Source organism: Nannobrachium achirus, assembly GCF_963921795.1.
Source record: "Nannobrachium achirus genome assembly, chromosome: 18".
Classification (NCBI taxonomy): Eukaryota; Metazoa; Chordata; class Actinopteri; order Myctophiformes; family Myctophidae; genus Nannobrachium; species Nannobrachium achirus.
The window spans coordinates 11,286,554-11,303,130 of record NC_137825.1 but is presented as its reverse complement, the minus strand read 5'-3'; the positions used below and the strand labels follow the sequence as shown (position 1 = coordinate 11,303,130).

The 16,577-nt window shown below is 43.0% G+C and overlaps 2 protein-coding genes across 2 annotated transcripts in view; one reads left to right on the top strand and one right to left on the bottom strand.

Annotated features, from left to right (window-relative positions):
* LOC308302836 (kinesin-like protein KIF19) overlaps positions 1–3,695 on the top strand; it is a gene marked incomplete at both ends in the record, with an annotated part of 248,323 nt that extends 244,628 nt beyond the window's left edge. Inside the window, 4 exon segments of the mRNA XM_080747144.1 lie at positions 136–328; positions 1,729–1,957; positions 2,765–2,939; positions 3,568–3,695. Coding sequence (XP_080603270.1) covers positions 136–328; positions 1,729–1,957; positions 2,765–2,939; positions 3,568–3,695 — 725 coding nt within the window.
* A 4,214-nt stretch (positions 3,696–7,909) lies between these two features.
* LOC308302867 (tRNA (adenine(58)-N(1))-methyltransferase non-catalytic subunit TRM6-like) lies at positions 7,910–9,310 on the bottom strand (the record flags this gene model as incomplete). Its single annotated transcript, XM_080747184.1, has 1 exon — positions 7,910–9,310. The coding sequence occupies one exon, from the start codon at positions 9,308–9,310 to the stop codon at positions 7,910–7,912; it is 1,401 nt and encodes a 466-aa protein (XP_080603310.1).
* Between the last annotated feature and the right edge of the window lie 7,267 nt (positions 9,311–16,577).

Genomic DNA, 16,577 nt, shown 5'->3' with positions numbered 1-16,577 from the left:
CTGTTTTCTCTACAGCCCGTTGTTGACTTAACGTGTCCTAAGTGAGCATAGCAGCAGATGTATGCTGTGCGTGATATACTTGTATGCCATGCCTTCTCTAAAGCCCTCTGTCTCCTCCTGGGTGCTCCCCCACAGAGAGGCAGCAGCTGCTGAGAGGCGTCCAGAGCATCGCGGTGAAGGCGGCCCGCCGGCGCTCCAAGGCCCTGGAGGTGGACGCCACCGCCAGGCTGCCCCCCCCTCCCTCCCCGCTCGACCCCAAGAAGCACAAGAGCAGCCTGTCGCTGAGCGAGACGGTGCCCCCCAGAGGCCCGGCGCTGCGGCGCGGCAGGTAGGGGGCCGTTGCCGTCGTCATCGTCATGACGTTTTATTTTGACGTTGTCGGGTGGAAAGCTTGTATGTCCAAAACCGTTCGTTTTGTATTCATCAATTTAAAAATGATTTAAAATAGTGACTACTGGTCCAGGCGCATACCACATAGGCATTGTGTAGCCTGCAGTGGGTCGCTGGTTCGATTCCCGAGCCCGACCAGATTTGCTGCTTGTCACTCCCCGTCTCTCTCCCCGTTTTCTGTCAGTCTACTGTCCTGTTAATAAAGGCATAAAAGCCTAAAAACATATCTTTAAAATAGTGAAAATGGCCAATCTATATATAGATTAGCAATAAGCATACAACAGTGTTGTGTGCTTGTAGATCGGCTATTTTCACAAGTCTTGTGCGACAGTCTTGTATGATGAAGCAGAAAAAAAAACATACACATTTGAAACTTAGATATACAAGGTTTCTGCCGGACAGTGATGATTTGATTTATTGTTGTAGGAATAATTAGCAATTCGTTGAAACATCTTAAGTCCATATTCAAATTTGTGGTTTTTATTTTTTATTTGTAAATTAACTCCCTACCTGATCATACTACAGCGTCACCAACAAGAAGTAGATTGTTTTGAGCTTGTAGATCTGCTACTTTTGCTATTTTTGAATCCTGAAAAGTAACAGTGTTTGGACATAGGAGGTTTCCTCCAGACGGAGACAACAGTTTCATTGTGTCTTTGGGCATTGAACGTTGGAACGTACATTTTAAATCCAAATGTAATATTTCTGTTTGCCTTTTAGGCCAAGGGGCAAGGATCCGGCTTGTAAGTTGAGGCCATATACAGTAGTACAGTAGGAAGAGACAGTTCACATGAATGGCCACTAGTTTCGCTGTTTCCCCAGTGCTGGTCTCAGAAACAATAGCTCTCTATTCAAGTGGATGGTTTTTTTGCCGAACATTACACTTGATTTTATTACCTTAAGAAACACGCTTGCCAAATAGGCTTTATTTACATCTAGCTTGTCCATTCCTTTTTACGTTCTATGTTTTACAATAATTTTAAACTTTAAATTATTTATATATAATGTTTTAAATAGCAGGAATAGCTGACCTACAAGCTCACACCTCTACTCAACTCAAACTTTATTCATAAAGCACGTTTACAACGACCAAAGATCTGTGCTGTACTCAGTCAGAATAATACATGATACAAACAGAAATAAAAGGTCTTAAATCAACTTGTGTACACTTAAAATGTACACAATCAAACAATGTCAAAGGCCACGGTGAAAAGAACACCTGCCGCACACTGTGAGCTTGTAGATCTGATATTTGTACTATTTTTGTCAACACATTTGTACAGAAAGGATGACTCCAAAATAATTGTGTTTTTCCTCTCCAACAACCTTGGCGAGCAGGCAGCCCAGCCCCGAGCTGCGTCACGCCACCTCGGACGACAACCTGTCCAGCAGCACGGGAGGGGAGGGGCCGGGGGTTGCGGGACCCCAGGGCAGCTGGACGCGCCCCCGCAACCGCCAGCCCCTCCCCAACAAGAACCCCCAACCCGCCGCGCCCCGCGGCGAGCAGGACTTTGAGGCGCGCCGCAGGAAGAGGCGCTCCCGCTCCTTCGAGGTCACCGGGCAAGCGGTGAGTGTACACTGTAACGCCAAAGTCATTCCGGCAGCTGCAGTGTCAACTTAGCCTGGGATCAATATACCATTTCCGGGTTTTTTATCCAGTCGGGAGTGGAAATCATTTTTGTAGTTTTTAGGTCATTTTGTAGTCATCAGGCGACCGGAACCACCAGTGCCGTGCAGCACCTAAATGATTCCCCTACTTTAAAATAGGTTTAATAAGCCTACTACAAAATGACACTAGTAGTAATCTTAAAACATGTAATAAACTTCACAGGAACATAGGATCACATGTGCCTAAGAAATACAAAATAACCCAACATTGATTACAGGCATTCACTCAGTTAATTCTGAGACAAGCAGTTTTTTTTTTAACCCCCCAGCTGAGAGCAAACCATAACAAACAAATCAGTGAACTCCACTGAAACACTTATAGCAGTAGAGTCCCTAGCCCTATGCCAACTCCTGAGGGCTGAGGCCAGAGGTTCTGCCATTTACACAGAGGTGCCCTCTGTGGACGCTACCGGCTTGTTCTGGTCATCAGGCTTCATGGTTTGGAAAATAAATATATTTATATTCACAGACTAAAAACAACAAAATCATGCTATTTTTTTCTGAGAGAAAATATTGTCTCTGAAAAAGAGATTTCCTTATTCTTTCTTTCTATGTCTTGTCTTCATCCCTTTCCTGAAAACAAGTGATGGAGTTTGTAGGAATTCCACTCACATTTTTACACTTGTAAACACACAATGTGACAATAAAATGTAAAGTTGAAGTTGAAGTAGTTCTAATACTCCCACTGCTCCCTCCACCCCCACAGCTGCCTCAGACCAAGACCACCACGGCCCAGAGGTTCCGTCCTCTGGACAGCACGTCTGACCCCCACCTGCACATCAACGGCCAGCCCCCCGCCCCCCTGCTGAGACCCCCCCACCACCGGACCCTCCCTCCCCCTCTCACCAAAGTCCGAGCACCCCACAACACACAGCAGACAGGTAAAGACATTACGTTGTCCATGTGTCTGTCCATCTGTACATACTGTACATACTTCCATCCTTCACAACGCTTTGAACGCAGTATCTCTGCAATATCTTGATCATCTCACGATGACATTTGACACAAACATCCACTTGTCTTAGACTCAAGCATGAACTGATTAGAAGTAGCTTGTCAAAGGTCAGGTTAACTGACCTGTACTACCTGTATACCATATGAGTCTGAACAGACAGCAACTGGTTGGAAGAGGCATACAACTGTCATATGGTATGTAGATATTACTATCTTGAGTTGTTGAGCTGGTACATAGCTATCACACAGAACATAAGGCTCTTAATTCCATTCAATTCTGTTTTATTATCAAGTCAGTTTGACTAGCTGGAATCAAGTGCTGGAATCAGTATTTACAATTATTTAGGCAGATGCAAAAATGCATGAATAATAAGTAACCAACAGATCTGCATAGTAAAACAGCATCAACATAGGCGACAAATAGGCCACAAGTATACAGCAGAATTATCCGTTGGGCTGTCAGTTGCCTCACCGTTAAATCTAGACCAAGCTTAGAACATTGGCATTTGTTTTGTGCCACTTTTAATGAAGTGTTGTCTATTGATTGGTCCACAGGCTCCACCAACGAGTCCTCCACCACCAACATCAGCAACCTGAGGCGAGGGCCCCACCTGAGGCAGCCCCAGCCCCTGCTCTACGTCACCACCACAGGCCACGGGGCCCAGCGCACACGCAGACACTGAGGAGGCCCTCTTTTCTACGGAAACACCATGGGGCCCACATGCAGACACTGAGGAGGCCCCTGCGCTATGTCACCATCACGGGCTCCGGGGCCCAGCGCACACGCAGACACTGAGGAGGCCCCTGCGCTATGTCACCATCACGGGCCCCGGGGCCCAGCGCACACGCAGACACTAAGGATTTCCCATACATACGCACAGACTCCCCCTCCACCAAAACCAGCACTGTGTCACCACCCTCTGGCAGTCCAGTTGTACTGCAAAGTACAGCATCTGTGTCTGGAGGTTTTCAATGACAAACATTATAAAACGGGTGTGAGACGTTGAGAGAATGTCTCGAGTAACCTTTTTTCGTATATACGTATTTTTGGTCGAGCGGCTCGTCCGTATTATGTCCTTATTATTTGCAAGGGATCAGGTTTGTGTATTCCAACATCGTTGGCCTGTCTGCATTGGTTGCTGTAATGTTTATTTTATTCTGTTGTGCGACGATGTCTCTGAGCTCGCATCGCAACGAAGTTCAAATCAGGCTTCCAAACGTTGCGTTTCAACACTCACAGGACACCCCAGCGTTTCTTGGCACAACGCCCTGGGAGCTTCAAGCTGGAAAACGTTCAACATCTTTGGATCCTCCTGGTTGTGTACGGCAACACGGTTGTCTTCAACCCGACGTTGAATGGTTCACAACCATGAGAAGCCCTTGTTTGCCATTGTTTTTAGGCTAAGCTATTTGTTTCTGATAATGCAGATGAGCAGACATTCAAGCCACAGCAACCTGCGCATGCTATGGACATCCACTCAAAGAAAAGGCTTTCTGTGAACACGGTGCCTAAAGCTGAATTCCAATACTCAAATGTCTCCCTCCTCTGTTCCTCCGTCGTCTGTCCTCCAGCATGGCGTAAATCACTGTGGTTTGTTTATTAGGAGAGTTCAACTTAGGGGTGTTTAGGCCAAGTATTTGAAGGAGTAGTTCACCCCCCAAATGACTTTCTTTTTATTTATTACTCACGCCATGGAGACTTGAGTTCAATAATATTTTTTTGTATTTGTCACATTGACACAAGACAAAAAAAATGATTTTAGTCAATTTACCCCCATTGATTACGGATGGGGACACAAATGCATTTGGGTCCCCATCCAGAATCAATGGGGGTACATTTATTGTTATCAAATTATTGTCTCAAAAATATTATTGAACTTAAGTCTCCATAGCATGAGTAATCAATAGAAAATAAGTCATTTTGGGGGTGAACTACTCCTTTAAAGACCTCCATGTAAGTTATGTGAAGTCCACAAGACGGTCACATATCTCGGCAGGTCACCAATTTCACCAATGGACAGAAGACGGGAGGAAGCGAGGAGGCAGAAATTTGAGTATAAAATTTGACTTTTTGTGTTTGCCTTCATTCAGTTCCAGACTTTAGGCAGGGTTGTGATTCAGGAGGTACAGCTGGCATTCTGCTGCTGCTGCTTCAACACGCTCTGCTCAATCATCTGCTTGGTATATCACATGGTCCATAGTGTCCATATTCTGTGCGCGTCATAGCTGGGTCAACGTTCTGCAAAAAGAGGGCTAACATGCTTTGAGACCCTCCATGTGAGTTTGTAAATCGCCTATTTTCGCCGTGGAGATTTGGTGTTGAGGGGGAAAGATACCCCTGTGGGACCAAACTGAATTATACAGGTTTGTCTAAAAAAAAATTGTGGAAAAGTTACATTGCAAAAATAAAAGAAATCTAAAAATATTACACAAGACCACTCAAAAGATGGATTTATAATAGAGAGATGTCAACCTTCTGCTTTCCAATGCTTTTTCACCCAATATTCATTTTTTTTAGACAAACCTGTAGGGTTTAAGTGCTTAAGTGTGAAGGCCTCTAGACCAGTGTTTCTCAACCTTTTTTTCTGCATGGGCACACTATTCGTGTCCCAAGAATCCATGGGCACACCAACATAATACAGGGGTATAAATATCGTCACTGTCGGGAAGAAACCTTGTATCTCCAAGTTTCAAATGTGTACGTTTCTTCGCAAAGTAAAGCCCTGCTTCATCATACAAGGCTGTCGCACAACAGTAGTGAAAACAGCAGATCTACAAGCACACAACGCCTCGCGGTGCGAGGCGTTGTGTCCTTGTAGATCGGCTGTTTTCACTAGTTTAAATCATTTTTAAGATGATAAATACAATACTGGCTTTCAAGCAGTTTCAAGGGGCACACTTGACCCTTCTCAGGGGCACACCAAAGGTCCCCAGGCACAGTGGTTGAGAAACACTGCTCTAGACTCACAGTAGCCAGACAATATAGTATATAGTATATCTATTTTATGACCCTAAGACAAATTGACAATTGACCAAAACCACAAACCTCCCAGCATCAGACTTGCTTTACAGAGCAGGGATTCAGAAGCTTGCCTGAGTTATTCTCTGTACAACCTAAAGATGACTGACTTGATTGAGACCCTCTGGAACTGGTAACCACCTGACCACCTGAGATGGCTCTCAGGTCTTTTATGAATGTAATGCTGCTTTATTTTTGGCAGAATAGGAATAGATTTGGTTTTATAAAAATATCATTGCTGTCGGTCACAAACCCCTCAAAAAGTATCAACAATAGCAGATCTACAGTACAAACTTGAGCTTGAGTTTAATCGTCGATCTTTTCGTCGTTGGATTAGAGCTTTGAACATGTAGTCAAGCGACTGGGTAGACTAATCTATCTTTTAATAATATTAAGACCAATTCATTACAAGGTGTTGATAACATGTTGGTACTACTTTGACCAGACCTACTGATAAATACATGGGATCAATGTACTCTTATAGATGTGTGGGGGACAGCTGGCCTTATTTGACAAAGGTTAGGAGGATGACAAGGGATAAACTACTGTAAACGCTACACGATAAGCAACAATTGCCTGCACAGTAAAAATACCCAGTGTTCATTTAACTCTGAGAATGGTACACGTGAGGGTTAATTTGGTTACATTTGTACAGAGTTCAGATGGGATAAATGAACACTTGAGAATTGTATTTTTATTTTTTATTGGGAGACTCGGTCTGGACATGAAAACGATGCACTACTGATCACTGATGAAGTTGAAACTTACAGTGCATTTTCTGTACATGCTCTCCAGGGTCCATGCCTTTTGTTTCCACAAGGTGGCGGCAACGCGTCAAACTTTCCTGTTAGATGTGTTTTTATTTGCTAGCACTGCAACTTATAGCACTACAACAGTGGTTCTCAAAGTGGGGTCCGGGGACCCCAGGGTTTTTTGAGGGGGTTCCAAAAGGGACCCTTACAGGTCTGTAACTCTGAGCGTGTACAAATGGAACCAATGGATCAATTTGTACACACTCAGAGTTATGTGGGCCCTTATATATATATAAAGTTTGAGAACTACTGCACTACAATATGTTTTCTTAATTGTATTAGATGGTTGGATTTTATTGTATTTTGTTTTTTAATTTCCTGGGCCTTCCTGCTTTGCTGTTGATAGAATAGTAGACAGACGCACAGGAAAGCAAGAATGACCCGTATTTTTAATGATTTATTTAAAACTGTTGCCTTTTTCTTTTACAAATTGTTGATCATTGATGTTGTTTTCATAATTACTACTTTCTATGCTTTATTTTGTACTTTTTTTTATTTGTACCAAAATAAATTCCAGTGAAACCCAAATAACATTTATTCAGAACATCCGTCTTTGGCATAGTGTGTGTGTGTGTGTGTGTGTGTGTGTGTGTGTGTGTGTGTGTGTGTGTGTGTGTGTGTGTGTGTGTGTGTGTGTGTGTGTGTGTGTGTGTGTGTGTGTGTGTGTGTGTGTGTGTGTGTGTGTGTGTGTGTGTGTGTGTGTGTGTGTGTACGTGTACCGGTACGTGTGCGTGTGCACATGTGCCTGTCACTGTGTCTTCTCTCTTCTGTGTGTGTTTAAGGTTGTTGTAATTTGAGGTATTAGAAACTCTGTTTTGTCACTCATGTCTGGGAGTTTTGTTTTTGTTTATCCCTCGGCAGTGATTGGCATTCTACTTGGGAAATGTAGTACGCTACAATACTAGAAATATGTAGCAAACCATTCAATTCTTGTCCCTTTTATGCCCATATATGGATATCCATGATATCATCAATATTAAGCCCATATCTTGGAATGCCCATATATGGACATACTGTGTCAGTCTCATGTGGTCTATGATGTTATATGTAGCTAAGCTACTGCCCATCACTGTTCCTCGCTCTCTGTCAATTTGAGTCTCTTTGCCGCCGGTTCCCCTTCCTTCTGTGAGTCGTCCTCGTTCCTGACGACGGTTGTTCCCGAGAGAAGGAAGCCTCCGCCACCGCTCATCTGCATCACGGGATGCGTTCTGTTCTCCAACACCTGGTAATGTCTGAGCCAGGATTCAGTGAGATTGAGGCCCACGGTGCCTCCTCGGTCCTTGAGTTTATTGTAGCACTCGACCAGAGGCTCTTTGTACTGGGAGTAAACCACGAATGGCCTGGAGGGAGCCAGGAAGTCGATGAGTCCCAGAAGAACTGAACTCGGGTGGAAGCGGCTGGCAATGATCAACCCGTCTGCGTCCTTCCCCTCCAACAGAGCAGCAGCAGATGCTAGCCTCTTCCTCTTCTCCTCCATCTTCACCCTTCTTTCCTGGGCTTTGATTTCCTTGCGTTTCTCCCGTTCCTCACTCTCCTGGTCTAGTGCTGGGTCAGCAGCTCCAGAGCTTGTCTCCATTTTCTGCCCTGCCGGACTGTCCTGCTGTTCTGGAACAGGCTGGTTTGGTTCCTCTCTGATCGACCGGCCGGCATCGTTGTCGGTGTCATCCTTGGTGGCAGTGTCCAAGGTGCCCGCCAGCAGAGCGTTGACACTGCAGATGGGAAACTCGTGCTGCGTGTCGTGGAAGTGAGCGGGAAAGCCGAAACTCTCCATGGCAGCTCGAACCGGGGGACCTCCACCTGGATAAATTTGGATCACTGAGCCGTAGCCTCCCATTCTCTCCATAACGGCTCCCAGCACCAGACCAGTGCACGTCTCGAACACCAGAACTTTGCTGCCAGCGCGTACGTTCCCTAGAGCCAGCATCTGGGCTAAGGTGTCGTAGCGCAGGTGACATATCTTCCCCGGTTGCCTGCCATGGTACATCATGGCCAGGATGCGACAGGAAGGTTTGACTATTGTGACGTCGTTCTCATACTTCTTCCTTTTCCTGTTGACGTATTTGTTCTGCGCAAACTCGGTCTTGTCTCTGAACGTCGTGCTGTTGTCCACGAGCTGCTGGACGATTTCCTGCCCCTTCAGACCTCGTTCTTTGAGCGTTTCAATGTCGTCCCGGGTGAGTTTCTGGGATTTCCCGTCATCCACGACGTTTCGATTGTCCGCCCCGGCCTCTTTTGCGTCCGTGGAGCTCTCCGCATTCTTGGGTTTCTGTGGTTGTAGATTGCCTCCGGAAGCGATCTCGAACGTCGTGCCGTAGAACTCTCCCACCGCGTTATCCAGGAGGAACCACTGCCTCTCAAAGTTTACTTTCTTCTTTGGCTGAATCTGGACAGCTTTGAAAATGTCTCCACGTCTCAATACGATGTAGTCCCCCTCTTTCATTCTGTACTGGGACTCATCATCCGCCATAATAAAACCTACAGTATGGACTGTAGTTGTCAGTTATGTTAACACGCTATCGTCAGCAAACTTTATAGTGTTGCTAGAATACGGTACCAACGATTAGACTGGTTGTTTAAACCTGAGTCAAGGCCCGCTGTAATAGTGTCTGAGGAGGAATTAAACCAAGATGCCTTTGGCATTAGATGAAGAAGCATAATCATCCATACAGTATATGATATCAGCCTTGCCCAAAGATAGAGTCTATGACGTCAGGCTTGGATGTTTCGGTTAGCTCTGTATATGGGGCTCCAGGAGGGGGTTCTCTGATGTCAGAGCTGGGTATGTCAGTTGTCTTCATAGAGTTCCAGGAGAGAGTCTATGATGTGAAACTTGGGTAGGTCAGTTAACTCTATATATGAGGATGTCGGGATTGTCCCTATTGACCATATTCACACAGCGGCCATCTTGCCACTATCGCTTCACACCACATTGAGAGCTAGTAGATCGGCTATTTTGACTACTTCTTGATTACCAGTAAGACACCCTAAGGGCGAGAAGCAACCTTGTCCTAAAGGGTGAGGTTGCTTCATATTTTCCCAAATATGGAGATGACTGATGTCTGACATCATAGATGATGATGGGGATCTCCATATATGGGCATAACAGGAACAAGGATGAAATTAATTTGCAACTGTGACTATTGATGACATCAGGGATCTCCATATATGGGCATAAAAGGGATTGTGAGTCAGAAGGACGGCTGTGTCTCAGGTGGTAGAGCAGGTCGTCCAATGAGTAGATCGCCTACATTGAGGGGGGAAATGCTGCATGTTAAAATGTCATGAATTACTGCATGCACTCGTTTGTTTGGTCCGCCGATCTTCAGTCCACCAATCATCTCCTATATCTACAAGAAATGTCCTGAGATACCTGGTCTCCTCTTCTATTATGTTGGGTAATTTTTTCCACATTTATGGAGCACACTAGGTTAGAGGGGAGTGGCTTGTGACTCGATCACATTCATGTTATAAATAAAGCACTGACTTCACTTTATTTAACCGGCTTTATGGCTGATTTGAACTTACTTGAACATTTCCTATCAATAGGTAGTTTATCCACATAGTTCTAAGCACTTAGTCGCACCTAATGTCCATTTCCAATCTTCCAAAGTCAGGCCTTGAACCTATCTCCTCCAGCTCACTAGGCAATGACTCTATCCATTCATCTATAGAGCATCTCTTATTTTTCATATTGGCTTTCAAAGATTTTAATTTGAAAATGTATATATTTGGCCATGGATCTCCATTTGAAAAGATGTAGTGCCAAGGCTCCCCATAAGATTTATACTTAAAACTTATGAAGTATACAACTTTTCACAAATTGTTAGTGGGAGCTTATCATAGGCCTATTGGCAGGGATGGGAATCAAACGTCCAACTTTTCGTCTTGTAGGCAGGCTCTAAATCCATTTGGCCACTGAGCTTTTTAAATCACTGATACGTTGCAATGCAAAGCACCTGTTTATAATGGTTCATGTTTCACAAGAGGTAGGCCTATACCAGTGTTTCTCAAACTTTCAAATTTAAAGGTCTCCCCTTTAACTCTGACAGTGTACAAATGGAACCAAATGGACCTGTTAAGAGTTACAGACTTGTAGACCCCCATAAAAGAACCCACAGAGTCCCTGGATCAACTTTGAGAAACAATGGCCTATACTGTAGTACTTGTTGATAATAGAAACAATTGTCTGAAAATTACAACTCTTTACTTTATATTCAAGTCGTACTGTTTCAACTGGAAGTGAGATATTCTCCATTCTAGTGAATGAGTTAGCCTAAGGGGCGGAGCCAAAGAGCACACCTTCTGACTGTATGTCACTGATCACGTGACTCAAACAATCAATTCTCCAGTTCTAGTCAACACAGAAGGGAAAGACCTTTTTCATATAACAGCTCTAAGGTATATAAACATAGTTGAATGTTGAAAATGAGTGGTATACCCTTCTTATTATAACTCTATGGGTATATCTCTTTAAGTAGGTACCATTCCCACCGAGTACATCATAAAAATCACCATTGTATATTTTATATATTATATCTTTTTTAATAAAATGAATGTTTATACAAGATGTGTATAGTTATGAGCTCAGTGTGGATGGCCTTTTATACAGCATTGTTTTTCAGTCTGTTGTCCGTTGTCTCAGTCACTGCAGCACACACACACACACACACACACACACACACACACACACACACACACACACAGAGAGAGAGAGAGAGAGAGAGAGAGAGAGATTTGACTCTGCAGCTGTAAATCATTAGTGTTGATTGATGATTAGGTATAAAAGGCAGGTGAGAGATGCCAGCCGATCTCTTGACTTCAGAATGGAGCCTGTTCCTCTGCTGCAGGTGAATACAAACTGTTTGAATTACATCTTTCTTTTAAGACCTGAGTATTTAACATTTATTTGGGTTTTCAGAGTGAACCTAGGCTATACTAGCCTACGAGGCTACAACTTAACTAAATCGATAGTTTTCAAACTTTTCCATATCAATTGGGACTCACATCTGACAGGGACCCCAAAGGATACAATATTTGTGTTGTATTCCAAACAATTCCTGAAGTGTGAACTTGTAGATCTGCTATTTTCAAAACTTGTGGAAAATATTTTTGAAACATAACGCCAATCCTGTATGTGGGTCCCTGGCACATGTGATTTCAGATGTAGGTCTGTGGCCAAACATATTAATTTGTGGGTCCTTGACATGAAAATGTTTGACAACCACTAGTCTTAGTTGATTGGTATTTCTGGAACTGTGAAATGCTAAACATGGTGGTGAAGGCTTCCAAACTGTGACCCTGTAAGCCTACACAACTGAACTTTTTGTTTCCTTTTTCCAGAATCTGAAGTTGACCAGAAGACATCTTGAGGACATCCAGCTGGCTGGAGTGAGTGAGGGAGATGCAGAGAACCAAGGCAGATGGAAGCTGATGATCCGCTGTGACGACCACCTCTGTGTTGGAAGGTAGGGGCTCTATGCTGTTGCTGCAGCGTGTGCAGTGAAGATGGCTGGAAGGTAGTGACCTTTTTGTTTCAATGCTGCTTCTTGACGCTGTATTAACTGATTTGTGTTCATGGTGTCATTCGCATTGCGTCATTGGTCATTTTCGTGGGTCATTTGCATTTCGTCATTGGTAATTTTCCTGCCACGTTCATTTACGGAAGAATATGAAGTAAAGAAGAGAAGAACATGAAGTAAAGAAGAGAAGACCGTTCAAGGTAAGAACTGTATTTTATTCCTGTTGGCTGCTGGTTAGGGTAGGGAGGTCTAGTCAGGGAGGATGGCTATGGCCATCAAACAAATAAAACAAAGGCGCTGGTCTGGACTCCTGGTTTTCACCAGGACGGGGTTCAAATCCCTGTGGTGCCCTGTTCATTGTTTGTGGTGCTGGTGCTTTATTTAGGCTACCTGATTTATAACTTCTGAACTAAGTTGATTGCTTACATTAAGGGGGGAAACGCATGTTAAAAATGTGTATGCATTACTGCATGCACTTGAGTTTGTTTGATTCCCCGAATCGTCAGTCCACTAAATCATCTCCGATCACCTGCAATAATTGCACTGCACCTTCATCAGCCATGTCCATGAGACACTTTTGTTTTGTGTTCAGGCCTGCAGTCTTATGCTGTGTTCAGCCATTTCTGTTAAACATAATGGCATGGGTAATTTCCACACTAGTTTAGAGGGGAGAGCCAGTGCACTTTTGTCCCTGTTGGCTTTTGTGACTCAAACACATTCATGTTATAAATAAAGCACTGACTTAACTATATATACATGGATATAGGGACTGGTACATTTTTATAAAGGGTACTCCTGGAGAAAAATAGGGGAGGGTCATGCCTTTTTAATTTAGTCCAAGGGATGGTTGGCTAATTTTACACACACACACACACACACACACACACACACACACACACACACACACACACACACACACACACACACACACACACACACACACACACACACACACACACACACACACACACACCTCCTGTAATGCCCTTGATTTCACCAGCCAGAAAAAGAATAATAAAATATGTATTAAAGAATATACTATCAATACCAGTAAGACTCCCTAATCGGGAGATAAGTGACCGTCAGGTCGCAGCGTGATTTTAGGGCAAAATGTGTAGGAGCAGTGTCCAAAAATGTGGTTCAAAAAATCGGCCTGATGGTGGCGCTATATGGGACATCCATATTGATGAGATGAGTGTAGACATACTGTGTACCGATTTGCATGATTTTAGGGCAAAATCTGTAGGAGCAGTGTCCAAAAATGTGTTTGAAAAAATCGGCCTGATGGTGGCGCTATATGGGACAGATCCATGTTGATGACATGAGTGTAGACATAGTGTGTACCGATTTGTGTGATTTTAGGGCAAAATCTGTAGGAGCAGTGTCCAAAAAGAATCGGCCTCATGGTGGCGCTAGAAGAGGGCCATGTGAGAAATGAGGGGTGGGGTCTCCATGTTGCCTTGGCGGACGAATAGGTACTGGCCCCGGCTCTCCCGGACGCTCCTAGCCCGAGTTACGGCATTTTATGTGAGCTGCAGTGGAGGGGGTCTTGAATTCATCTTTGCTAATATACTGATGTAATTAGGCCTTCTGGCCAATATGCGTGTACACATTATGACTGAACCTATAGGTTAAATAAATCCACTACAGCTACATTCTACCCACATAGGTAAAAAATAGACAACCTTATTTGGCGTCATAGTAGCCATGCCCGAAGGGCTGGAGCCACTATTGTATCTGTACCCTTTATTATTCTTCCGCCATTTTACAAATAAAGCGCTGTATTACCTCTACAAAACTCTGTAGCGATCAATTGAATGCAAAGCTCTGAACATGTATAACTCCTGTATTGTCTTTAACATTTATTTCCTGATGCAGTGTACATTGATATGCTACAAACAATATAAAACAAACTTGAGCTTGTACAAAATTATTGTAATACTGTTGAAATACATTTTCTCCTCAATGAAAGCTCACATGGTTGTAAATGTATGCATTGTAACATTGTAATGTTTAGAGCCCGACGTGGGATTTGTTTCTGATTCTGGTAGGCCGCCCTAGTGTAGTGGTTAGAGCATATGCCGTCCTTGCGAAAGGTCGGGGTTTCAGCAGGGGCATGCAGTTGGTTCCTAACGCCAAATCAAATGGGTTCAGATCTCTGAGCCAAGTCTTCTGAGGAGGCGCGTCTGAGGCCAGTCCTGGACAGGCGTCACCGGATGTAAAATCCATCATATCAGCGGAATGATTTGTCGGTCAGGCTCTAGTTTAGATACGTTTTCTTCTGTACTTAGGCTGACTTATGTACTATATACAACAATAGAAATATGTATACATGATATATTGTTTTCTACACAAAAAAATGGCTCTTGGTCATCAACAGGATAAATCAAGATGTCAAAACGTGAACCTAAACTGATTTACCCACCATAATAATACATAGACAACCATTTTCACCTGTACAACTCAAAGGTACGTTTTAGAGAACTGAATTTGAATGCTTCAGTCCACTGAAATATCACTAGTTGTGAGATTGTGGATCTGCTACTCTGGCGTGTGATACCGGCCTGCAACAACATATAAATCGAGCCTAAATTTCCATCTATGAAACATCTTCATCTCCCTCTCTCATCACACCACAGTCTGCCTGGCTGGGAGCTATACTCATGCTGTCATATCCTGAAGAGGGCGCTATTGGTCCATGATGTGTAGTCAGCCAGTCAGAGACCTTGGCAGGTGAGTATGTTCCACTCGCTGCAACAGAAGACAACAGACAGCAAGACATTTACAATGACAATAAAAACACACCTGGATGTGAAAACATCTCTACATGTCTCTGTTCCTCACATATGAACCATGATGTCATTTTGACGTTTGGCGTTTTAACACACAATAATTCATCATCTCTTCAGGACAAACCACTGATCGTTCCCTCCTAGTTTCAATAATATACACCCCTTCAGATCTGTTATTTTGTGCATGCACACACATACAGTATGCGCATTGTTCTAATTTATTTATGTCCACATAAGAGGATAAGTATAAGACTCACTTTCTTCTTCTGTCTCCATCATCACAAACTTCAACATCCTCTCTATCAGCTCCTCCTCTCTCTTCTTCAATTCTTCTGGTGTTACAGTTCTCCTTCCTGTCAGTCTTTCAAACAGGGTCATCGGTCGTGTCTCCTGTCACAATATCAACAGGAAAGAGAGGGAAAATAAACTGACAACATCTTTATACATATAATGTTTGTATTTGTTGACTACAGTACATGTGTAGGAGCCAGGGAGGAAAGAGGAACAAATATTACTGTGTTCTTATAGTGAACATAGAAATAAGATCAATAATGATACGAAATACAATCTGTTACAAGGATCATGTATGATCAAAAATAAAGAAACAAGAATCAGATGTGTGTGATTGATGTCAAATTAGGTTTATGAAATATCTTCATCTCTCACACTTACATCAATGTCTGCCAGGCTGGAAACTTCAGTCATGGTGTCAAATTGTGAAGAGCATGTTTCACCACTCACTGGAACACAAGACAACAGACAGCAACACATTTATGATGACAATATGAAACATGTCATTTTGACCTTGACCTCGTCATGAATGAACACAGGCACAGACACAATTACAGAAAAAGCATTGCTATCAGGCACCATCAGATATATTTTCGTCCACCCCTTATCCCTAAACTTCTTTGCCCTTTTGTACTATTTTAATTTTAATTTTTAAAGACTTAAAATAGACGATCTACATCAATAGTTTCTGAGCTTGTAGATCAACTATTTGAAATATTCATAAAAAATTAATATTCAAAAACGTTTTTCAAAATAGTGAAAAAAAAGAAGAAAAAAAAGTTAAAGGATAATGGATGAAAATAGAGCCCCATATCTCTAAATTTCAACTTTTTATGTTTTTCCTAAATGAATGCAGTAAGTAGTGTAAATAGTGTGCCCATTGGTTTTCTTTATTAAAAGATTTCTAAAATAATAAATACCAGAACGGTAACATTATTGAACATACAATGTTTCCACCTGACACTGATGATATGCTGTAAACAGGATATTGATACTCACTGCTTGGAGGAATCAGGATCAAGCTGTGCCTTCTCCTGACTGCTTGAAGGGTTGATTTCTGCTTCTGGTCTGCTTCTGGTCCTGACACCAAAGACTTGAAATAAAATGAAACATAAATTAAATACTTAGTATA